Source organism: Pseudorasbora parva, chromosome 5, assembly GCF_024679245.1.
Source record: "Pseudorasbora parva isolate DD20220531a chromosome 5, ASM2467924v1, whole genome shotgun sequence".
NCBI lineage: Eukaryota > Metazoa > Chordata > Actinopteri > Cypriniformes > Gobionidae > Pseudorasbora > Pseudorasbora parva.
In genome coordinates, this window is record NC_090176.1 from 17,674,187 (window position 1) to 17,701,056 (window position 26,870).

The 26,870-nt window shown below is 37.2% G+C and overlaps 1 protein-coding gene across 2 annotated transcripts in view; it reads left to right on the top strand.

Moving 5' to 3' along the window:
- The window catches only part of fstl1b (follistatin-like 1b), a 150,770-nt gene that overhangs the window by 119,415 nt on the left and 4,485 nt on the right, over positions 1–26,870 (top strand). Inside the window, exons 3-10 of one of the 2 annotated variants that reach the window (XM_067443394.1) lie at positions 5,898–6,002; positions 8,748–8,877; positions 12,144–12,176; positions 14,285–14,415; positions 23,214–23,332; positions 24,323–24,435; positions 25,711–25,821; positions 26,018–26,106. In XM_067443394.1, the coding sequence (XP_067299495.1) occupies positions 5,898–6,002; positions 8,748–8,877; positions 12,144–12,176; positions 14,285–14,415; positions 23,214–23,332; positions 24,323–24,435; positions 25,711–25,821; positions 26,018–26,106 (831 nt within the window). The remainder of the gene's footprint in view (positions 1–5,897; positions 6,003–8,747; positions 8,878–12,143; positions 12,177–14,284; positions 14,416–23,213; positions 23,333–24,322; positions 24,436–25,710; positions 25,822–26,017; positions 26,107–26,870) is intronic. The other variant, XM_067443395.1, reaches the window with a different exon arrangement.

Consider the following 26,870-nt stretch of genomic DNA (forward strand, 5'->3'; position numbering starts at 1 on the left):
ATCAGAGCAAAGTAGACCAATCACAACAGACTGGGTCATCTGACCAATCGGAGCATAGCAGACAAATCACAACAGACTGGGTCATCTGACTAATCAAATTAGAGTAGACCAATCACAACAGACATCTGACCAATCAGAGCAGAGTAGACCAATTGCAACAGACTGGGTCATCTGACCAATCAGAGCAGAGAAGACTAATCGGAACAGACTGGGCCATCTGACCAATCAGAGCAGAGCAGACCAATTGCAACAGACTGGGTCATCTGACCAACCAGAGCAGAGAAGACTAATCGCAACAGACTGGGTCATCTGACCAATCAGAGCAGAGCAGACCAATTGCAACAGACTGGGTCATCTGACCAATCAGAGCAGAGAAGACTAATCGCAACAGACTGGGCCATCTGACCAATTAGAGCAGAGCAGACCAATCACAACAGACTGGGTCATCTGACCAATCAGAGCAGAGCAAACCAATCACAACAGACTGGGTCATCTGACCAATCAGAGCAGAGCAAACCAATCACAACAGACTGGGCCATCTGACCAATCAGAGCAGAGCAGACCAATCACAACAGACTGGGTCATCTGACCAATCAGAGCAGAGAAGTTTTGCAGAAAGTAGTTTTTTAGAAACACTGAATCTTTGCCACAACTAACCATTTTCCAACTTTTTGAGAAACAAGGTGATGTGCAACGTGTGTTATGAGAAAATGAAAATGTTTTAATGTAAAACTATTGTAGAAGACCTCCAAAACTAAATCAGGAACCTTTGAAATCGCATAACTGGGACACTTTAATATGTGGAAACCAATGAATGTTTATCAGCATTCTTTGATGAATAGAAAGTTCAAAAGAAAAGCATTTATTTGAAAAAGAAACCTCTTTTATAACATTCTTTTATTCATTTAATGTATCCTTGCTTAAAAAAATATGTAAAATATTCTCTGAAAACAAATCTTATTATCTTACACCATTTCTCTTACATTTATTTGAGAGCAAAACAAAAACACGGGATTTGTATTTATTATTTTCATACAGAGTTTTCTGTTCTGATTATAGGTATTTATAAAGTTAATAAGTATAAGTAAGTGTATTTGTTCAACAATTTTAAAACATTAATACTGTCAATAAAAGAGAGAGAGAGAGAGAGAGAGAGAGAGAGAGAGAGAGAGAGAGAGAGAGAGAGAGAGAGAGAGAGAGAGAGAGAGAGAGAGAGATCATAATGGATAACAACACGATCGTTGAGATCAAGTGTGCAATGAAATTTTGGAGGTCATAGTTCAGCTGCAGGCATCTTGTATCCCATCTCTCTCCTACAGTAAATTATATTGCTCTCTTCAAGCCCTCCTGCCTGGTTGTCATGGAAACATATCTGCTTTTTGATTTGATTTAGCTAAAGTACGCTACAACGTTCATCCGTTTAAATGTCAGCGGCATCCCTGTAGAGAAGGAGATTCATTTATGCATGAGACTTGGTTTTGTTCTCTCCTTTAATGCACCTCTGTTACTGCTGGTTCTAAGAAGATTCTTCCTCTATTGTCAGGACAAAACTCTCTCAAATGAATATCCCATAAACTTTTAATATGGCAGCGTTGTGTCGGCATGTCCTCTGATGACCTCAAACGGGGCAGATTGTGGATAGACACGATCGTTGATCTGTTTTGAACAGCGCTGACCAAATTCCTCAAAGAATTCAGGCCTGGGGATAGAAAATCTCCTCTGGAAAGTTTGCTTACATTGTATGACTCACACGTGAGCCTGAAGGGGGGAAGGGTCGCTCCATCTGTGTGTGTGTGTGTGTGTGTGTGTGTGTGTGTGTGTGTGTGTGTGTGTGTGTGTGTGTGTGTGTGTGTGTGTGTGTGTGTGTGTGTGTATTAGAGTAAGTCCTGGGTGGAACCAGCAATCATGGTTCATGGGAAAGGAAAGAACAGGCAAGATTTCAGATGTGACGACACCCTTCTTGAACACACATGCGCGCGCGCACACACACACAGGCTGAGTTTGATTATGGTTGGACGCTAGGGAGGTTTTGGAAAGCAGGAGGGGTATTTCAGGAAACTCCTTAACCGTTACTCCAGGCACAACTTGGCAGCACGTGATTGGCTAGCTCTATATTCACATGACTTTGGAGTCTGGGGTCCTGTATAGCACAGGGACGCAAAGAAAAAAGGAAGAGTTAGGGAGTTGGTCTGAATCTTTCAGACGTGAGGCAGAATCTGACTGACCTCACACATAAATCGAACAGAGAGAAAGTTCAGTAGGACAAATGAGTGCAATGACAAAAAAAAGAACAATGTAAAAACCCCAGCACTGTCTAATAATGAAGACCATCTGTCTATTTATAAACATGCACTTGAACTTTTTCATACAGAATGTTCGGGATAAACATTTTAGAAACACACTGAAGTCATTTCATTGTGACTAGCTGGTTTTAAAGGAAAGAACGCATCCTGTGTGAACGGCCCATCTATAGTCACACACCTGATATCAGTGCTCCATCTGCTGGTAGAAAAGAGTAACGCACTTTTAAAGACCATGAGTTATTGCTATTCAGTGATGTTTTTTGGATAATGATGATTTTCCCTTAACTAAAATGAGTTGATACATCCCTCTCTCGTCTCACTGTGTGCATTTAATCTCTCTGACGCGCGGTGACGATCTGATAGCAGTTTAGCCCGCTAAGCCCAGTTCATTCACTATGGAACCAAACAGAGATCAAGTTAGAAGCAGCCAAACACCTCCACGTTTTCCCTATTTAAATACAGTTACACGAATAGTTGAACGATCAAGTATGGTGACACAAAATAAAACGTGGCGCTTTTATAAGCGGATTAAAAAGGAGAACTCTAATGTATGGCGGAATAGCACTCGGTACAGTAAAAAGTCCCGGCTGAAACATCCTCCCTCATGTGGGGGAGGATGTTTCAGATGTTTGGAGCACGTATATGTATTTGTGCGTGTGCTTATATATTCAAATAGGTTACACACCCACCCACACACACACACACACACACACACACAGTCAGGTTTTCTCCAGAGCGGCTGTACAGTTAAATCATTTTCTGTTGCATTATTTTCCAGTTAACACTGTGAAGCTGCTTTGAAACATTCGCCATTGTAAAAAGTGCTATAAAGGTGACTTGACTTAATAATGTATTAGGGGTGTCAGATAAATGTCCAAAATAAAAGTGTTTGTGTGTGTACTGAGTATGTATATTTGAATACATGCATACATGTATATATGTATGAAATATTTGAATGTGTGAATGTATGTATCAATCAATCAATCAACTTTATTTCTATAACACTTTTACAATGACGATTCTTGATTCAAAGCAGCTTCACAGTGTTAAACAGGACAATATTGCTGCAAAATTTGATTCGGCTATACGGTCGCCCTGGAGAAAACAGTGATGTTATCAGCTTATTTTAATTTATCATATAGCGACAATGTTGGCAGAATTAAATAAGACCTAATTATTTAATTTTATTGGTTTATTTAGTTGAATAACTTAGATCATAATTTTAGTGTCCCCAACTGAGCAGGCCAGAGTCTCAGTTTGTGTTGTTGACACATATATTTATAAAATTGACAAGTATATTTGTAAAAATGTATTCAGAGGTATATGAAAATGTTTAATAAACGACAACTGTAGCTTGAACTTATTGAACTTATTGAGCTTGATAAATCAATAAGTCTCTATACCAATAAGTTTTGTTTCACAAGGCTATTATTTTCATTAAAATGTATTTATTCATTTAAAGGCATATAAAAGTGTTATAAAACGATTAAAACACATATGTATATATATAGTAAGCGTGGTAGGCAATACAGAACGATTGATTTATGCTTACTAACACCCTGTCTATACTGGATACAACCATTGTTATACTTTAATGCATTGTGGGACACACATTATAGCCTGAAAGGTTACTGTTCCAGATCTGTAGTTGTCCTAGTTTTCAAGGAGAAGCTTTAGTTGTCAGGGTAACTGGTGGCAGGGGGCTCTCCTGAGTGTTTAGAGTGGAGAGAGTCCGGTCATTTTTAGATATAGTTATCAATCTTCTGTCCCCGGAGGAAAGAGCAAATATAAGTGTGTTCGTCCATGTTTGTGGTAAAAGTGCATTTGTGATCCTGTAGCCAGTTCTAGTTTCTGTTTCGAGAGGTTTTAAGTGCTGTCCTGGTTTAATGACCTTTTTTAGAATAGAGATGTCAAACCACAAAACATCCTTTACAGTCTTGAGAAGTGAACGTTACGCTATATTTGTGTGTTTGTAGATGATTAAATGTCTACTGAATAATTCCATAATCTGACATTTAAAAATACTAAATATGCTTTTGCAGCAATGCGTTTTTAGCCGCCCTCTGGTGGTGAGAGTCTGTATGTGCACAAACTTATCTTGTTTCTGTCCACACTTACAAAAAATAAGAATACTTTAAGTTAATTTTATTAAGTATACTTAAGCATTATTTTAAGTATAGTTTATGTAGTAATTATATTAATTGCAGTGTCCCTGTAGTATACTTAGTGTACTAGGCCTATTTCAATATTACTTGGGACTAAATTGGCTCACTTTTTAGTGTATAAAAGTATACTTTTATGTATATTTTATGTGTAACAATAGTAAACTTTGTGTACACAACTATTTTACAACTACATATTTTCATTTGTACTGCAACTATACTACAAGTAAAATTATAGGTGTACTATAGTCAAATACTTTTTTTTTTTAAACTAAAAGCACATTTTTTAGTTTACGGAAGTACACTTTGAAGTATACTCTCTGTTAAAGGTGCCATGTGTAAAAATTGAGGTAAAAATCCCAAAAATGACCTACACACATCAAAAGAATGAGAAGAAATAAGGGTGATAATGTGATTAAAAAATGTCAAGTTTTAGTGCTGCAGAGATATCAATCTTAATTAGCAGTAGCATTACTAGCCCCTGCCCGACAGGTGTTGTAATACCAGTCTCGGCCATGGGAGGCGGTATGCGGGCAACAAAAGCACCAGCCAACCTGGCGCACTTGAACCTGATGTCAATCGTGTGGAAAGTAAAGCCCACTACTTCATTTCAGTTCAGGGAAGAGAGTGGACGGATGGCCGAAGCCCTTGGCCCCTTAAATGTATCTGATATGATAAAAACAGCTGTTTTACCTACACCGGAAAAAGCGGAAGTGTGCGCACCCGGCGACTGTGTCCCATCCTGTCATAATAAAAGTCCCGGTACTCGCGAGCCGTTTAGAATGGACGAAAAGTTGCATAGGGCACCTTTAACTGCTAGTTTAGTAGTTTTGTACTGTAAATATAATTGTAAGTTTTTACTTTTACTTTCTATATATTGATTTGGCACTCTAGGTATACTACTATTTATGCATTCATTTTTATATTTGGAAAAACTGCACTTTAAGTAGTTTAGAAGTAAATTTCCATAAACCCTACACTAGCCAACACAAAAATGATCATACTCCGAATTTGGAACATATCTGTTTTCTTCATAATTCAATATTTTTTAAACAATGTTTATAAAGTTTATGATATTATGTGAATGTAATAGGCTCCCCAATTTCAAGAGTAAACACAACTACAAGCCAAGTATTGTTAAAATACTTCATTATACTTTTAAGTATGCACTATCTTTATCAATAGATTGAGTACAGGTATAGTCCAAATATACTTAGACTTCAGTCAAGTAAACTTAACTGCAATTTTAAGTATGTTTCCGAGATGTACATAAAGTCAATTTCTGAGAAGTACTTATAAAAGTCGACTGAAAGTATACTTTATTTTTAGTTTTAAAGAAGTTTACTAATAGCGTGGGGACAGTACCTAATTCAAATTTTTGCAGCTGTGTGTCTGTTTTATTAATGTTGTTTATTTCTGTGTGTTTTGTCAGCAGGAGGCTCAGAGTAAATCAAAGGTGTGTGCGAATGTGTTCTGCGGCGCTGGAAGAGAGTGTGCCGTGAACGAGAAAGGAGAGCCCAGCTGTCTGTGCATTGAGGTAAGGCTTCTTTTCAAAGTTGCCGTCTTACCCTTTAGGGTACATGTTTGTACCTCTAAATCAGGGGTAGGCAAGTTCTTTCAGAGAGCTGATGTCCTGCAGAGTTTATCTCCAACCCTACTAAACCACCATAGTAAACTTGTGGCTCCCAGCATGAATTGCAGCATTAAGTATGTCACCATTGTTGAGATTCGTATACTGATTCACTGTAAAACATTTCAAGTCCGTTAAAATTTAGAAATGAAGTTCACCTGCTGCCTTAAAAACATGAGTCAGCTTAACTTAGACAAGCTGTGAACCAAAGCGAGATATTAAATTATTTTAGCATCTTAAACAGTGAACTGGTGAGGGAAACCCTGTGGTGTCCTTAAATTCGCGGAGCACAGTCAATATGGTGCTTACGCAAATTAAATCGCAACGTTATTCATTCATAATTACACATTTAAAGAAAAAAAATATTGAATTTTAAAAAAACGCATACACTTGAGTTAAATTTCTAAAACTTATCATGCCAATTGAAGTTGAAGACAAGAAGTAAGTTAATTTAACTTTCTCATGTTTTACAGTGTTCATGATATCTGTGTTCGTCTAACTTACTAAATTAGATTAGCCTCATTAGTTCAAATCCGCTAACTATGACAAATAAGAAATACTTACCAATTAATTGACGTTATTGTCATAAAGTGCATCACTGTGCAGTGTTGCCCAGACACTCTGGAGGAACTACTAACTATGGAGACAAATGAGTGGTGGGAGTAAGAACAAAGAAACATGTGACCCATAAACTAAACTAAACATAATGGTGACATCTCAGACACGTTAATGTTTTGATTAGTAATTCTTTATAATTGGTCATAGTTAGATATTAGTTCTTAATGAGGCTAATCTCATGCAGTAATTATTGATGAACTAACAAGTAACTAAGCCCTACATTTTTTATTACTTACTGATTAGATAATCTTGTTTCCATATAAAGCCGGGTACACACTGCGCGATTTAGGCCATGATTATGCCATCTGAGACAAATTTTGCAAATCCTCAAAAATTCCTCTGATCCTAGGCTAAAATCTGAAGTCTTTGATCGTCAGTTTGACATGTTCACCGGCAGCCGATTAATGACCGCTGCGATCAAATTAAAAAAATGTCACTGAACGCGTCATTCATTGAGGATATAAAACTTTGGACGATTTTCTTGCGTGTGACCATTTTAGTACGCCTCAACTATCGTACAGTCTGACTTTAATGACAACTGAGATCCCGGAGTGTGACATGGTTTACAGAGGGGATCATGTTTGGCTTACAGAGGGGATACATGTCTGACAAGAAACAATCTTAAAGGACTATTAAAAATCGCACAGTGTGTACACGGCTTTAGTTAAAAGTAGTAGCTGAAGTGAACTGCTCATTAGTCCTGCATCTCTTCCTGCATAGTTAATTATTGACGGACCATTATTCTAAAGTGTTACTAAAAGTGTACTTCTCTAAAGCGGGACAAAAGTTTATTCAAACATAATGATTTATTAATTAATAACATTATTTCAAAGTCATGAAAAAAAGGATTAGGCAAATGCTTTAGAGTCAATGGTTGGATCATTATTGCAGTGATTATGTTTCAGAAAAACTGATGCGTCTCTTAATGGAAATAACATTTATTTCATTGGTCAATAACTTTTTACAATACAAGAGTCAAGCACTATGTAAAGTCTCCTCCAGCACATCCCAAATATGTTCAATGAATTTAAAGGGTTAGTTCTCCCAAAAATTAAAATTCCATCTCACTACAGTGGCTCTACAATCATTTTATGAAGCGACGAGAATAGTTTTTGTACGCAAACCCGATTTCAACAAAAATATCTTCATTTGTGTTCCGAAGATGAACGGAGGTCTTACGGGTGTCGAACGACATTAGGGTGAGTAATTATTGACTGAATTTTCAAATTTGGGTGAACTAACCCTTTAAGATCTGGACTCAGAGGTGCCAATTCATGTTTGAAAATGGTTCTTCTAACTCCCTCCCAACCATTCTTTTACAATTTGAGCCTGATGTATCTTTGTCATCCTGGAATATGGCAATGATGTGTCTTCCTACATGGTTGTTTAAAAAATGAAAAGCTATACACTCCATCAATTAGGTTTAGAAGAACTCTTGGCAAACATTGAACACGTTAGAAACATAATCACTGTATTAATGTTACGATCGTAAACTCTTAAGCATTTGCATTTTAAAATGTAAGCAACTGTTTTTTTTTTGTGTGTGTGTTTTTTGCCGGGCAGTGAATTATTATAAAGTACAGTTTTTGAAAAATATAAAGAAGTACACTATAAGTGCACATTCAATACAAAACAATACAACACAAGAACACATTTTTTCATAAAGGCCATTTCCATCTTCATTAGAAACTTCATTGTTCACTAGGATTATTGTTAGTCTTTCAGTCACATTTGTTCTGAACAATGTCCAGTAGTGTGTGTGGGATTGGGGCCATGCATAATGTATTTACCATGTCGTGTGTCTAAGATTATACAGCAGAAATATTGCATATAACACACAAGACATTCACCACCCCCATTACAGGCTTAGTTTTAGCTTCAAACCACAGCGCTGAGAGGAAAATGATATTACAGCCACAGTGCCACGCCACATTCAGACACCATCCTTTGCTTATTTCATACATTTTTCCTGCTTGCAATAAGTAGATAGTTTACATTGCTGTGTTTTAAACAGTATGTTGTGTTCTCCTGCAGCAATGCAAACCTCATAAGCGCTCAGTGTGTGGCAGTAATGGGAAAACGTACCGTAACCACTGCGAACTGCACCGTGACGCCTGTCTTACGGGACTCAAGATCCAAGTGGCCCATGACGGACACTGCAAAGGTGTGTGAAGGAGACTAACATGCAGGACAACAGGCATGAGCTGCAGGCATATAGGCTGATGACTTTCCATGTGATTTTTGCAAAGATTTAACAGTAAATTCTATAAGCTAAGATTAGTGATTTTTCATAACTTACTATCAAAATTGTACTTATATTAAAAGCTACAATATAATTAGCAGTATATTCTTTGCACTAAGTGTAAATAGTTGTAAAATGGCAACACTTTAAAATAAGGTTTCAGTAGTTAACTACTTTAGTTAACATGAACTATTGATGACCAATACTTTGACTGCATTTATTAATCTTAGATAATGGTAATTTCAACATTAACTAATACATGATTAAAATCAAATGTTGTATTTGTTAACATTAGTTAAAGCACTGTGAATTAACATGAACAAACAATGAACAGCTGGATTCTTATAAATGCAGTAATGTATTGCTCATTATTAGTTTAGTAAGGGATAATGTACACCCAGCCGGTTGTTATCGCAGAATAAACCCCGACAGAGTGATCAGGACTTGCATCACTCTGAAGGGGTTTATTCTGCGATAACAACCGGCTGGGTGTACATTATCCCGCTTACTACATGGCTACTAGTCTCAAATAAATAATTATTAGACACAAAATATTGTCTTGAGATTAAATATTTTATTAGCTCTTATGTAAAGCTTCCGCGAAGAAAAACAGTTCCAACCTGCTTTAAGCCTTTATCTATTGCTCAAGATTTGCCATATGCCCTTGCTAAATGTTGAAAATGAATGCTGAAAGGGTTAGTTCACCCAAAAATGAAACCAAGCCTATGATTTACTCACCCTCAAGTTATCGTAGGTGTATATGACATTCTTCTTTCAGACAAATACAATCGGAGTTATATTTAAAAAGTCCAGGCTAACGTTAATCCAAGCAGTAGTTGTAGTTGTTTGAAGTCCATAAAAAATGCAGCTGTCCGTCAAATAACGTGCTCCACACGACTCCGATGGGTTAATAGAGCCTTCTGATTCGAATCGATGCGTTTGTGTAAGAAAAATATCTATATTAAAAACGTAAAGGAAACCTGCCTTGAAGTCTTCCATTGTAACCCACGGCTGTTTAAGCCACAAGATGGCGCCAGCGTTAAGCATAGGAGTAGTACCGGTCAAGATAACTCGCAGTACCCGTATGAGCGGGTGTTATCTGGAAATAACATACCGCTGGAATGCGTGATTGACCAATCAGAATCAAGTATTTCACAGAGCCGTGTAATAATGTTAGTTAATGCATTAACCTGTTAATAAAGGAGACCTTGTTGTAAAGTGTTACCTATAAAACAGTATATAATAATAACATATTCAGTGTATATGATTATATTTATCAGAATTATAAATTGCTTATTGTGACATTACTTATCCCTAAAGCCCTCCCCTACACCTACACCTAACCCTACAGTTCATTACACACTTTATTCTCACTATTACATGCTCGTTAGGCACTTTATTTCCACTTTTACAATATTTTCTTAATGTAAAATATGTAAAACGTGGTTCCAAAAGCTGACGCCACGCAACTGATCCTGTTATCAGATGGATTTCTTCTGTAATTTTGTCTGGCTTAATCAGACACTGGACAATGACTGGAGTTAGTGAATAGCATCTGCCCACAAGGCAAGCTATTTGCACTTAGTGTAAATTGACACTGTATAATTAAAATTAATTTGACTTAAAACTATCCTAATTCTAACATTACAAAGACTAAATATAAGTGACCACAACAATATCAGTAAAAAGAAAACCAGCAAGTAGTAGAAAAATGCAGCAGCTTAATATATTCATAGTGTATCATCATAGCACTGTGGACATCTGTGATTATGCATATGTATCATATACAGAGCTCTCTAAAAGTCTGGAAATACTCTTGGTTTTAAAGTGAGGTTGTTGACAATATCCACACAAAATGTTTTGGTGTCATTGCTCCAGTCTTCAGTGTCACATGATCCTTCAGAAATCATTATAATGTGCTGATGCCCAAGAAGCTTATTATTATCCATGTTGAAAACAGTTTAGCTGTTTTTTTTCTGGAAACGATGCAAAAAAATGTTTTGTGTTTGTGGAAACCATGATTGTTTTTTTCAGAAATCTTTGATGAACAGAAAGAACAGCATTTATTTGGTATAGAAATCTTTAGTAACAATCATAAATATATTTATTGTCAATTTTGATCACATGAATGCATCCTTGCAGAATAAACATACAGTATTAGTTTCGTAAAAATTTACTTAATAACTAGAACTAGTAGATATAAATCGTCTCTGTTACTGAGGAGCCAGCGTCCTTCCTTATATAGCAGAGTTACACTGTACAAATTCCGCTGGCCCATGGCATTTCCTTGGCATTGGCTCGTTTGTAAGAACCTGAAGGTTAGGCTTCTAAGCAAAACATCCATTTCATCAGTCACTGACGTAACACGGAGTGACTGAACTAAAGGGAAATACAGTTCCCATACATCACATATATATATATATATATATATATATATATATATATATATATATATATATATATATATATATATATATATATATATATATATATATATATATATATATATATATATATATATATATATAAATTTACAGTTATATACAGCATTTTTAACATAAAAAAGTCTTATTAGGAATTGTTGGGTATGTCAGGACCATGTTTACCCAGGAAAGACATCATGGGAATTCAAGGATCTGTCTAAAGCAGGCATTAGAATGGACAGATGTGCTGTTTTAATATAGACAAAAGCATATTTGGAGAAGTTTAGATCGTATTGCTTGCTGTTGTTTATAAGAACAGCAGATAAGCTTCATCACACATTTCTGCGGCATAACAAGATAATAAAAAGAATAGGAACATCATTTGATTGACTTTGGCAAGATCCACCTTAGATCTTTTGGGAACTGTTTATCTGACTGGAACAGGACGTTCGCTCTTGTTCTTACTGCTGCACTCATCAGTGGACCAGCTTCTGTAACACTGACCTCTTAGACTTATAGAGTGTTGGATCATTGGACGTTGCACATATGGTCAAATCCAGATCTCAGTCTGATATCATGTTATTCTGTCCACTTATATTGTTACTTTACGACATGCTATGAGGTGACGTTGTAACCCGTTATCTATATTTGATGTAAGGAGCTGCTCAGCTGATAACCAAGGGAAGATTCAGTCATAACCAGCTACGTGCAGATTGTTCACCTGCGAGACATCACTTCACTCACGTTTATCTCTGTCTCTTTCAGAGAAGAAGAAGGAGAAGGCTGCAGCCAGCCCAGGTGAGTTGTATTATGGCTCAGAGCCAAACCAGAGGTCTCTGATAACTCTACTTATCTGCACCGATTACCATTAATTACCAACATATTATGAGCTCAGAGATAGACAGCATAACCTCTCTGACACGGCTACAGTGGAATTACTGGCGCTCAACGCAACTCTTTAGATGTAGAGAATGCATTTCTTCTCTTGGGACCCAATTTTTGCTGTTTTGTTTATGGCTTTAAAGTATTTGGGCAATGAGTTTATTGTTTGTGCTCTATAGAGGACATCAGTTATTAAGAAAAGAAAGATGCTATTGACAAGACGAGTGAAGGGTTTTCAGTCACCAACCAATTTTAGCTAATGTCCTTCTTAAACATGCTTTTGTACCATTGATAAAATAAAATATACGAAGTATAAAATATATGAGATTGAATAATGAAATAATTGTTTGTACAAGAACATTATCTATTGTATCTTTGTATGAAAACGAGTATACATATGAAGTAGAATTGCCTACATTTCATAGGCGTTTAAAATAAACATGTTTTAAATTTTACACTGAGTTTTTCAGATGTCTACTTGAGTGGACAGTATGTGTTTTTGGTTTTAAATGAAGAGATACTGTGTCAAACTTAATACAGGGAGCAAATACAAAGCAATACTGTGTGTATTAAACAAACCAATTAATAAATGATATAAGATCAAGTGAAGGCTATTAAAATATATATGAAAATATACTTCAATTATTACAAACACAATTGACTTTTTTCACGTTTGACCAGCAGACAACAAAAAACTTAATAGAAGTTGAAAATCACGTGTCTTTGATACCCGGCTGTGTCACTTTTAGGCATAGGCTAAGTGGTCGCCTAGGGCTCCATCAGTTAGATGGGGCGCTAATGAGTGCATATCTGGCACTACATTTTAGCAGGGGTGTGTGTAAATCATTAGCCTGACGTGGTCATACTCAATTCCAGTCAGAATATTAGTCTGATACTGCTCCATTGGGCTGTGATTATGGGGCGTGTTATAATCAAACCTGGAAAGACCTCAATTGGATAGCCATACAACCAATCAGAGCTACGGAGCGACGATTAACATTAGTTGTCAAATGTCAACAGAACTCAACTGCACTGTGTTGCCAAGTCTGCGGTTTTCCCGAGGGTTGTTTTTCATGTCCGGTGGTTGAAGCGACCTCAATTATGTGATTATATAGAGTAGACCCAGGAATGGGAATTTTAGCAGGCAACCTTGCCAAAATAACACACATTATTCCCCCCAAACGCCTTTTTCCCCCTGGAGAACCCCCAGACAAGCTATTGTTTATCTATTGGGCTAGTAGCTGATGGGTTTTGTTGTAAAAACTTGGCAACCCTGTCTGCACCTGCACTGGAATTAACAATCTTTGCCAGTGTTGTAAAAAAAAAGAATTTAAGGATACTCAGAGTACTTACCAAGACGATCATCATTTTTTGAGAGAAATAGTGAAGGTGAATGCATATACACACAAGTTCTCCGTTTAGGATTTAATTAGGAACAAATTCAACCAAGCGCCTTTGATGACGTGATGATTACGTTATTGTTGAATATTTCTCCCTCATCGTCTAAAGCCCGCCCTGATTATTTCATTGGTCCGAACAGTTTCTGTTCGGGGATAATTACTCCTCTATGGATCAAGTCCAGACCGAACTGCCCGAGCTCAAATGTTGTGGGCGAGGATGAGTTTGGCTGGCAACCAGACTAATAAATCATGTCACCAATTCTTCAGCCTATTTTCAGGCGCTGGGTTTTATAGTGTCCGTAAATTTAGCAGATTATGTCCTGGCAGAAAATGCAGAAAATCTTTTCTGTTTTTTTTAACAGAATTTTTTCTCACAGTATACTGTTTCTCATTCCATAAAATTGACTTATTTCAAATATCAGACATATTTGTCCTCTTTAAGATGCACCCGTGGATCTCATTTATGAAGTTTTTTTTTTGCTGAGGAGTAAAACTGAGCTGCCGGATCCCAAGAGGATACAGCTGCAACCTGAAACACATTAATTAAGTGGATATGTGTTGCATCACTTCTCTGTTGTTCTTTCTAACTTTCTGTCTTGTGGTCTGTGTGTGTGATCTCTGAAGTTGTGTGTTACGTGGCTGATCGTAACGAGCTGCGCAGGCGTGTGATCGACTGGCTGCAGACAGAGGTTGTTCCAGATGGCTGGTTCACTAAAGGCTCCAACTTCACTGATATCCTCCTCAAGTACTTCAAGGTGTGTGCAGTCATTTCAAATATTAAAGCAAGAATATGTATCATTTCATACTTTATGACAAAAACATTGCTTTTCCATGCACTGTTCGGTTTTTAGATTTTGGACTTTGTTTCATAATGTGTGGTTTCAGACTAGTCAAAGAAAGCATCCAAAATACACTTTAAAGGAGTAGTTCACTTCAGATTTTAAATTTCCTGTTTATTTCCTGTCTTTCTTTCTTCAGTTGAAAAGAAACCTGTCAGGAACACTATCGTCTGATTGACTGACTATTAGCATATCGTTTGGATTGCCTGTATGGTTCTGTTCTGAGCAAGAACTCCCTGAGAACGGAACAGAACCAACACAATGTATTACAGATATCAGTAATGTCGCTATTAAATGTACTAAATAATTTGAGAATTTAGTTTGATAGGGGGAATCAGAATGCCAAATGCTTACTGACGAGAGGAGGAGCTGGGGATGTAGGGGGGTAATTAGCTCTAGAGAAACGCGATAGATAGCAGCTGATAAAGGGGGTCGCACACCGGACGCGGAGCTCCGCGGCGCGCCGTGCAGCGTCTCAGGTATCGCACACCGGACGCGCACATTCTAAAAGGATTTTAAAAGGCTACGTTTATTATACATTTCCCCAAAATATGTTTAGACTTTATTCAAGCTGTTGAACTTAGAATGTAAAACAAATGTGTCTTGTAGCAAAGGGTGAAATCAGTATACCTTAACGATAGTATACTTTTAATATAAAGCCTTGAAATGGCGCTCTGTGGCGCGGCAGGATTAAGAACAACTTCCTGAGTCGCCGCGGACAGGCGCCGAATGTCGCCACCGGTGTGCGTACACTCATTGAAAACAATGTGTTCGAATTTTAAAGACGTGGCGCGCCGCCGTGCTCCGCGTCCGGTGTGCGACCCCCTTAATACTGAAGGAGCTTATACTGTGCATGCTGTGATAGACGCCGTATTCCTATAGGTAGACGTGATCAGCTGACAGTCAGCTGATGCCAGCTTGACTAACATGACCTGCCAGAACTGACACTATGCTTGATTTTTTTTTTGAGGAAAACATCCCAGATGATGACTATGGGTCTTATCTAGTGAAACAATGTTATTTTCTTAAAAAATGATATACTCTTTAACCACAAATGCTCTTTTTGCTCTGATAACTGACACACTAGATCATCACGTTGGAATAGCACGTGTGATGTAGGAAAAGTACGGCGAAAAATGGCGAAAAACGGCATCTCATTTTCTCCTCCAACTTCAAAATCACCTGACATCGTTGCTTTAGCTTCTTTTTTTTTTGTGAAGGCCAGTTGACTTTGCACGTTCTCTTTGTAAACACTTGATCGGTATTTCGCATTCATCACGCGTGACCTATCCAACATGACGGCGTAATGCGTGGCACATCGCAGCTCACAGGGAAAACCCAACAACGAAATAAGTATGGTGGCATTTGTTAGGTTTGTTGCCCTATTTTTTGTACCCTTTATTCACATGGGGTTTCTTGTATTACCATTTTTAAATATGTATAGGCCCAACAATATGGAGAATTAAGGCCTATTCACACTAATAAAGATAACTATATTAGCATCCATCAGCGGAAGATATCGTTCTGTTTATTGTAAGGCATGCCTGACTGCCAATTTAAATGCTCAAGCTCGTTACAGCAGGATGGAATCTGATTGGCTGTCTTATGGCTGGCTAAAAATCATGATTTCTCTGAATTAGTCTGCATATATTTTTTATCAAAATATTTTATTTTACTTTTCTTTTGGTAATATTTCCTTTATTTTATTTATAGAAGCCGTAACTAGTAATTGGCATAATGCTACAACTTTAAATTGTTTAAAAATAACTTTTATCTTATAAAAATGTGTCCATAAATCTTTACCATACTATACTTTGCCTTTAAATGTATGTAAGATGCAGGAAATTATGTCATTGAAACGGTTAAGAAAAGAAAAGGCATTGAAAGGTATGTGTGCTCTCTCTGAGAAAATATTTTCATCTAAAAAGTTCTTACACCAAGAGTTTTGTAACATGTCAAAATTGTTACCAGCACAATATCAAAAGGAAAACATAATGTATCACTTATCACAGTGAGTTGTTTCATGATTTCATTAGTGCCATGTACTCTTAGCATTTATGCTAGTACGTGGTAGCCTGACAAGCCACATCAAGATGTTTGGTCTGGAAATTCACGATTGACAGGGCTCAATCTGAGGGGCGAATAAACAGTTGTCTTTCAAACTCCCTCTGCACGCGATAGGACAGCGCCACACCAACCAGAGCAATGAAGGTGAAGTGGAGCTAGTTGACAGATTTAACATTCGCCGTGTCCGGTCGGCAAAACTCTGAACACATCTTCCCTTTTTAAGAATGACTTCAGTGCCGTTCTTTGTTCTTTTCTCAGAGAAAAGCTTAACTCAAGTCTTCCAGAGTCGTGGTCAAAGCTGATTCGAAAGACCGCCGTTCGCCAGCTTCTGTGTTTACTAGTAGCATGCAACTCGGCCCGTCATTATGTTAAGCCCACCGACTCTATACACAATGTGATTGGCCTGACCAGAGTTTGGTTTTTCCAGCTCACAAGTCTATGGAGAGTTGTTAGATGATACTCGCGGCAGATTAGATTTGCTGCCGCTAGGGTGCGTCTCGATTTCTAGGCTAAGGAAGTGGAGTTTTTGGTTAAAATGTTTAAATATGTTGATTCTTTTACCATCAAATTCTGTTACCAATGTTATTTCTACACATTGCCTAATTTGTCTGTACAGAGTTGACAAACAATACTATAAAGAAATTACTTTGTCATTAAAAGTAAAAAAATAAAATAAAAAAAGTAACTTGTGTTAGGCAAGCACTAAATTATTATAAAAATTGATTAGGTTTTCAATAAGATACTGGACTGAATTTCTGTTCTGTTAATTAACATTTTTTTTTAAAAACATTCATAAACTTTTTGAAATGCAAAATGTATCTCCAATTATAGAATCACTCATAAGTAGAATAGGTTAAGTGACAGATATGGTTTCCAAATGTCAAATTTGTAAACACGTTTCTTTCGCATTTATATTAATTTGAAGTGTATTTATGAAAGGAATGACATTTATTCTGGTCTAGTTCCTTCAGCATCAAGGCTTTTTGTGTATGTCTGCGCCCTCCTGCTGCTTTTCAAATTGCCTTCAGGACATGCCACATCATTTTTCTGACAGCCACCTAAGGCGTGCATAATACACCTAAAATGACTTCTGTTTGCATAGCAACAGTTTGATGGATCTTTTGATGGATCAGTCTGTTTCAATATTAGTTCACCTTTGCACTGGCAGAGATGTGACACACAGATGGCTGAAGAACAAGCCTCAACAGCTGTCAGCACAATCCATAGATCTGACTGACCACTATCACCAGACCAATAATCCATATGCTGCTCCATACAGTTAAACATCTTTCTCTAAATTAGTTAAAGGGATAGTCTACCCCAAAAAAAATGTCTGACATTATTCAAATCCATTATGTACACTGTAAACCCTAACGCTCTAAATAATTAATTGGTTTAAGTAGTTCAAACAAATTAACTTTATGAGTATTTAGAAATTTCTTTTTCTTTTGAGTTCTCATAAGATATTGAGTAATATAAGAATATCCTGTAAGTTTCAGAACTGAAAATGTCCTTGTTAGTAAAAGAAAAGCTTTTATAGATGGCAGGCCCAGAAAACAAGGCTCTCAAATCAGTGGCGTATTAGAAGGGGAAACGCCGCCTCTACAGATAGATGTGTACGCTGCTTCTGTAGCCCCGCACACACTGACTCGTGGAGCTAAACGAGGAATAAACATGCCGAAGATAGCAAGATAATCATTTGTAAACAAGACACAGGTCCACACTGGATTTGCAGACATATTGAGATTAAAACACAATGCTGTGCCTTCTACATTGGATCCAACAAGAATGGTGCCGCACACTTATGTGAGTAAAACATGTTTTTTATATGTGATAGTATTGAATTGTTACAGATCGTTTTGATTGTGTATGTGTCTAACAGAACATACCTTAGCACGCTGTCACAGGGTGGAGAATCCCTTATTTGTTGGTTTATTGCCATTTGGGATCAGAACGTAGCAGATCGGACATGTAATGTTATGGGCCTGGGGGCTCGCAGAGCTCAACATCTTAAATAGTGAAATAACAAATTTCTTGATATGCGTTGTTCACTCTCGACTTGATATTTGAAGGGTGCGTGTGTGTGCAGTTCGCGCTTAAATTCACTGATTGGATGGGCCAGGTAATAAAAAATAATAATTAACAATCACGGGTGGATGAGAGATAAATCATTGCGTTAGTTTGATAAATACGTTGAGAGACCTGTCACAGAATTATTCCGGTTACCGCATTTAAAACAATCCTTCCCGTGAACTGACAGGGGAGCTGATGCTCATTAAATATGCAAATCTTATCCAATCCTAGCCGTGGGCGTTTACTTCCAAGTCTCCAGTGCATCACGCCCATCAGAACCCAGCGTTCAGGAGAGAGCCTCAAAACCAGTGTAGAAATAGCCTATTACTTATTAATTATGATGTTTTTGAATGTAAAAACCACACAAACGTCATTAGTTGAACTCAGACAACAGTATAAAAAAAATAAAAGCTAGTTCATGACACCTTTAATGTTTTGTAATGCTAGTTTAGAAGAGTTTCTGTTATGTTGTTTTTTTTGTATTACATTGCTGTCCTCATTCAGCAATTGCTATGCTATGCTAATGCTACCAACGCATTGTGTAACCACTTAGCAAGGTGGCATTTGTTGAATTAGCTAGTTTAAGCTAGTCAAGTTTCCACTTTTAAAATATTTGAGATTACATGATATGATAGATTAAATGTAACGAGATTTCTCGTCGAGGTGAAAAGCTGTTCCTGAGGCATGCGAATATCTCAAAATGAAAGCTATCTGTGTAGTTGTAGCCATCTCTTAGCTCTGTATCATGCTTGACGTAAAATTTGGTCTCTATTTGCACTTTGAATATTGAGTACTCTGATTACGGTTGCACTTATTGTTGCACTTGATCTATGATCAATTTGTGGGAAGGAGTTCAGTTAGAAGGTCAAAAGTTGTAGAAGTCATGTGCAGTTCTAAGGTCTGAAGAGATAATAAAAAAAAAAGAAAAAAGTCAGTCAGTTGAGTTTATGCAAAACCTTTTACAGTGCTTGAGAGTATTGATGTCTTTTAGTGCATATGATAATAGATAGTAGAACTGAAATGACATTCATTACAAGATAAGGAGTTAAAACATTTAAAATGCACCTGCAAACAATTTTTCTAGTCAAGTATTTAATCATTGAGGATTTCTTAAAAATACTATGTAAAAAATCTTGTCTCGTCTCATTCTCGTGAACCCAATCTTGCGTCTCGTCTCGTGAGATAAGTTTCTCATAGCACACACAATTAGCACAAAATAAAAATATGCAAGTGCTGCTTAAAATTTAAATTTCTTGATTTTAAAAAAATTAGGCAATTGCCTCTTTTTTTTTTTAGTTTTGCCAACTTATTCGGATTTACAGTGATTGTGTTCCACAGAAGGACCAGTGTCATTTTCAGGTTTGAAATGGCATTAGGGTTAATAAATTATGAAATAATTAAACATTTTCAGGTTACTCATCGTTTCAAATGGTGCAGAACAAACCCTGGAAGTTTGACTCTATCATGAACATGTCCTTTACCTCTTGTTTATTGAACAACACGACAAAATCACCAGGCAGAGTACAGTCTTCTGACAAACTGCTGAGATAAGATTAAACCAAGAGCATGATGTGTAAAAGTTTCAAAGTTGATCACTTGTGCATGTGTCTGTATAAACTGAAGAATTCTGTCCTTGTAGTTTTATTACTATTGACCCTTTTCCTAGACTGCGATGACGTGTCTCTACAGTTATTAACGTCGTAAATCTAGCAAAGTATATATATTTTTTCAAGTTTAATGTACATTTATAACACTATACTTAGTGTTACGTTACCATGGCACTACATTTAAGATACCTAGAGATTTTTTTTAATACAACAGCTGAGGAAATGACATCAAATTTCACACATTTTTCTCTCCTGACCATCGTTATCAGTCTCTATATATTTTTTACTCTTTTGTAAAGTCATTGAATAACCATTTCTGGATTTTTGTAAATTCATAGAATAGCCATTTCCATTTCTGGATTTTTCCTTTTGCTATTGGAGCAAATTTGCAAAGAAAAAATATTACATATATTAGTTTCCGTACACCACTATAGATGTTTACCCAACTATGATGACTTCCACCTCTGAGAAGCCTGGAAATGTGAAAAGGGTTTATATATGTGACCCTGGACCACAAAACCAGTCATATGGCTCAATTTCATTTTGAAATTAAGATTTATACATTGTCTGAAACCTGAATAAATAAGCTTTCATTGATGTATGGTTTGATAGGACAATATTTGGTCGAGATACAACTATTTGAAAATCTGGAATCTGAGTGAGGGTGCTAAAAGATCTAAATAATGAGAACATTGCCTTTAAAGTTGTCCAAATGAAGTCCTTAGCCAGGCATATTACTACTAATAATACATTTTTGATATATTTACAGTAGGAAAATTACAGAATATCTTAATGGAACATGATCTTTACTTAATATCCTAATTGATCATTTTGAGCCATACAATGTATTGTTGGATAGTGCCACAAATTTACCCCTGCGACTTATAACTGGTTTTGTGGTCTAGGGTCACATATTGTAGCGCATAGTCTTCCTTTTTTTCTCTTCTACTGTCCAAGACATATTTGCAGACGACTCAGCAGATAGCTGACATATCAGACATATCAGACATCAGACATATCTGCCCAGAGCAAACTTCACTGCAGCACCTGCACAAAGACAAGATAACTTGAGCGGTCAGAGTCTGGCCTGACGCGTCTCACAATCCCATTTCAGGAAGAGTCTTCAAATAACATACAAACGATAACTGGCTGAAACGGATGTTTGGGTAAAGTGTGCGAAAATTCAGTATTCAGTTTTAAAGCATTAGAAAATCATGTCCAAACGTCACTTTTTCCACCATATAAGTTAAAATGACAGTCATTTGACAAGGCTATTCATTTTGTGAAAATATATATATATTTATATTTTTGAGCACTGAAGTAGGCCTATGATGTTTTTGCATGCTTGTATTAAGAGTACATCACAGTCACTGCGTAGCCTACATTGCGACTAAAGTTATATAAACATGCAATATCGTTGACGAAAAAACACAAGTCTAAAATGTAGACTGAATGACACTTTAAGCAGAACAACTCCAATGGAGATTGCTGAAATGCAGCTTACTTGTTTATTGGTGTTTTCAGATCATCCGCGCGCGAGAGAGAGCTCAGTGTGCATATGGTTGCCAGATTGGGCATGTTTAGGTAAAACACCGGATGTGTCCTTTTCACAGAAAAGCTCTGTTTGGGGGATTTAATGACTGAAATCTGACAATCGCACGAACACGAGCTCTTTCTCATGCGCGGATGATCTGAAAACACCAATAAACAAGTAAGTTGTATTTTATCAATCTCTATTTGAGATGTTCTGCTGAAAGTGTCATTAAGTCGGTCTGTGTTCTGTCAGGACTCACGAGCCGCTTCGCTGAACTGCTGTGTGTGAGCTGCTGAAATAAGCCAATCAGAGCAGAGCTCAACATTAATATTCATGACTCTTCCAAATAAGGCAAAAACAGAGCATTACATCCTAGGGACAATTTATAGGGTTGTAAATGGACCTGTAAAACTGTATCTGGACAATTTTTGCTTTTAAATAAGCCACATACCCTCTATGAGGATTATCAGAGAATAATTGAACATATTGTTTCAAATCATTCTGGGGCACCTTTAAAGGGGTGATGAATTGAGAATTCAACTTGCCCTTGAGCTTTTGATATATAAAAGGTCATGGTAATATAAGAATATCCTCTAAGTTTCAGAGCTGAAAACTTCCTTGTTAGTCAAAGAAAAGCTTTTATTGACACCAGGCTCAGCAAACGGTCCTGTGCATCATACTGTCGTCAGTGCACAACGAAACACTGCCTCTAATCCAGTAGCCCGCCCACCCAAGCTCATTAAATATGCTAATCTTATCCAATCCTAGCCGTGGGCGTTTACTTTCAAGTCTCCAGTGCGGCACGCCTATCAAAACCCAGCGTTCAGGAGAGAGCCGCAAAACCAGTGCAGAAAATAGCCTATTACTGTTTTTGTTTTTGAATGTAAAAACCACACGAACATCATTAGTTGACCTCAGACAACAGTATTAATTTTTTTAATAAAAAAAAAACAGTTCATAACACCTTTAAAGGAACTGTATGTAAGCCCTCAACTGATGTTGATATGTTGTATTTTGGCCTGAAGCCCCCCCCCCCCCCCCCCACCCCACCACCCCACCCCCACCCCATCAACCATTCACAAAGTCAGTAGTGTTTCGACATCCGGGTTACCAGATCTGCTCAAGTTACCAGATCTACAAACGTTCCTGCTGATCCTCCAGCCTATCTGGCAACCTCGAGTCAGGGGGAGGGGGAGGGGGATACACCTCTCTACAGTAATTTGAAAGGGATTGCAGTAACAGTTTTGGCCACAATCTTACATACTCTTCCTTTAACCCAGGGTTTAGCTACAGTATGAAACTCAAGTTAATTAATACCAGGATTAATAACCACGGATATATTATAAGCAGTGTGAACCATGAAGCAAGATAAGCCAGTATTTTAAAGCCAGTTCATTACATTTATTTTCAATATACTCTTATGTTTCTTGTAGAATTATGATAGCGGAGACTCTCAGCTGGATTCTGCAGAGCTGCTCAAATTCATTCAGCAAAATGAGACCGCCGTTCAGATGAACTCTTATGTTGAAGAGGAGAACAACCGTCTGCTCAGGTTAAAACACACAGTCACACTCACTCACAAAACCACTATATGTACACTACTGGTCAAATTATAAATTATAATGTTACAAAACATTTCAATTTTTTTTTTTACTTCCTATTTATCAAAGATTTTTTTTTAAAGTACTTTTTAGGGATCATAGTCGACCTGTGATCTGTATGGACCAGGCACCACTGCTTGAAATGCACATGATTCTATGATTAATTGTAAAGTTTAACCATCACAGATTGAAAGTTTATCAGTTGGCCATGTTTTAGGTCCTGCCAGTTTAAACATTCAAGAACTTAAGCCATTCAAACTAATTTCGGAACTCACCCGCTGTTTTCTGTGCACACACACAGCCTGCGAAAACCCAATTCAGTTGGGATTCCAAACTGGGGCCTCTATTTGTGCTTGAACGGACATTTCATTTGTATCTTGTGTGGGTTATGTATGTAATTTCCATTCATTTCAATGATCAGCTGAAAAAGCAGAACAAAAGCCTGAGTTTAGATTTTTAAAAATATTTTTTGTAAAATATAGTTCTCCTGATTTTTTACTTTCTTTCTTCGGAGGAAGCTGGTTGAGAAACAACATTTAGACACAACTGTTCAGTGTAAAATGCAAAAGAGAAGCCAGGATATTGTATCTTTTTGCCTAAATGAGGACGGAATTTACATGTGTGAAGTCAACAATCCCTATCCACTAGCCTGCCCTACAGTTATAATCATCTCTTTCGCACAGGGCTTTTTCCTGTTTCTCTGACAGTAAAGGTTATGGGAGTTTATTATGTTCGTCTGTCGGTCAGGGTGACCTAGAGTGGAAACTCTGCAAAAACTGATAATAACAGGCAAATATTTCACTGGCCTACTGGTTGGCTGGAGTGCATTGAAAACAAAGACTTGTATTTTTTACTCCAAAAATGCCTTCTTGATCACATTTGAATAAAATGTTTTGCCCTCAAAAAAGGAATGTACAAATGATCCCATGTGTATCTCTCAGGAGCCTTTGTGTGGACGCTCTCATTGAGCTCTCGGATGAGAATGCCGACTGGAAACTGAGCTTTGACGAGTTCCTCAACTGCTTGAAACCAGGCTTCAACCCTCCTGAGAAGAGTAAGCCTCCTTCTGTCTTGCTTTTTGCACCAGCATGGAGATTGCAAAGCTTTCGTCCATCCTACGTGCAAATCAGAAATGTTGGTGCATCCAGAAAATCTGAGCATTTGCGATTTAAACCACGTATGTGAGCGAGCAGATCCATCATTTGCATAACGACTGTGTGGACAGTCAAGATTGTGTGAACAAAGCTGTGGTGCTTTTTTTTTACTCTGAAGAAGTTTTAATTGCTTCAAAATAAAGGTTTTGCTTCCTTATTAAATATCCTTCTTATTTTCAGAAAGGTTCTTTCCACAGTTTTCCCAGAATTGTTGTTGTGTGAGGCAGAGAGGGGTTTTCCGCTCTTCCACATAATGTTCCTCAGGCTCCGTTTGCAGAACTAGGTGAAAGTTCAGTGGGAGGGACTGCCTTCTCTAGCATCATATGAAGCAGCTTTTACACATTCAAACTTATTGTTAACTAAAACTACAGATATACTGTATAAAAAATAAATAAAAATAAAGCTGGAAAAAATGATGACAATGAGATATTATCAGATACCTAACCAATAAGATGAAGTACTACTAAAATTACTAAAACTAAACATAAATAGAAGGGAACTGATATATAAAATGAACAAAAACTAATAAAAATTACAAAAACATCTAATTACTAAAATTGAAACTAAATTTTAAACTATTAAAAATCTAAAAATAAAAGCTAATTCAAAATATTATATGAACTATAATAGTATATAGATATAATATTAAGACAAAACTGCTCAGAACATGGAACTGTGGATCCATCACAGGATATGAAAAGGGACATACCAGAGAACAATATGGAGAAGGATATATCACATGTATATATTCTGTTGACATTGAACTTACAACATAACCGCGGATTCATAACAGCACTGTAGTGTAGTTCAGAATCAAAAGCAGATGTCCTGGCTTCAGCTCTCTCCATGATTGTCCAGAACCGCAGAGTTCAGTCATATTCATTTAGCCTAGTTTCCTCTGAATGGTTGTAGCAACATAGTCATTCCACAGTCATTTCTTACTTAGCTTTTTATTTGGGAAACTGGGGCACAGGCATATTTAGTTAGTGACACATTCGTGTAATGCGTGCCTTTCACACAAACTGGCTATGTTCGGAGAGATTTCAAGCTAGTTTAAAAGGAATAAACTAGAATAATCAAAACATTTTAATTCTGGTAGCTTATTTTGAAATGTTTTGCATATTTTGTTTCTCCATGCATGTGGTAACATGGGTATGGTTTGTGTATTATTACAGAATGTGCTCTGGAAGATGAGACCTATGAGGATGGCGCCGAGACACAGGTGGAGTGCAACCGCTGCGTCTGCGCATGTGGAAACTGGGTCTGCACCGCCATGACTTGTGATGGTGAGTTTAAATCACCAAATTCAGGTTAGCGGAGAGTGGGGTAAACTGTAAAAAAAAAAAAACTGTATTACATTACAAGAAGGTTTCTTAGATTAATGGTCAAATAGACTGACACACCTTACCCCACAATTCTCCAAAGTACTGAATTCACTTTTATTTGATAATGAAATGATAATGAGACTGACTGGCTCCACAGAGAAAAGCCCAGTTATTGACACTAATGGAGATGATGAGATGACTGAAGAGGAGTGGACCCGTCGTGTGGCTGAACTCAACAAGCATCAGGTCAGCTGACTGACTATCTAGCCTCCTATCTATCTTTAAATGTCTAATAATATGTCTAAATAATAATGTCTAAAAAGATATATGCCATACATACATATATTTATTTATATTTCATTAAAAAATCAAAATGTATCTGTAGTTCGGTTCTTGGGTGTAAGGAAGAAGGCGGGGTCGGCTGGACTGAGACTCTGGTTTTTATTTACTCTCTCTACAATAAACATAACAGGCGCACGTGGGCGCATCAAACACAAGCCGCTGCTCCAAAGTGTTTCTCAATCAATCTCTGCTTTCACGATCACTCGCCACAGTCAGCACACCGTCTCAGTCCCAGTCCAAAACTCTCCCTCCCTCGTCTCTCTCTGTCGTGGCTTTTAAACCGTCTCTCCACGCCAACTACTGCAATCAGAGACAGGTGTTATTCATTTGCACTTGACCCACTTACGCCCCGCTCGGCTCCGCCTTCTCTCTCCCTCTGCCGATCCCGCAAAACCACGCCTCCCCTGCCACAGTATCGTAATGTAATGTAAACATTTTTTTTTTTTTTATTAAAACTTTTCTTCAGTTTTATTTTGACCGCCAATGTTAATGCTGTTCATGCTGTTCTTTTGAAGTTTCTATTCATCAGAGAATCCTGGTTTCCCTGCATTACGGTTTTCACAAAAAAAAAATATTAAGCACATCTTTTTTCAACATTAATAATTTCATAAAAAAAAAAAAAAATCATCTTAGGTTATACTGTAACCATGGTTCCCTGCGAAGGGGAA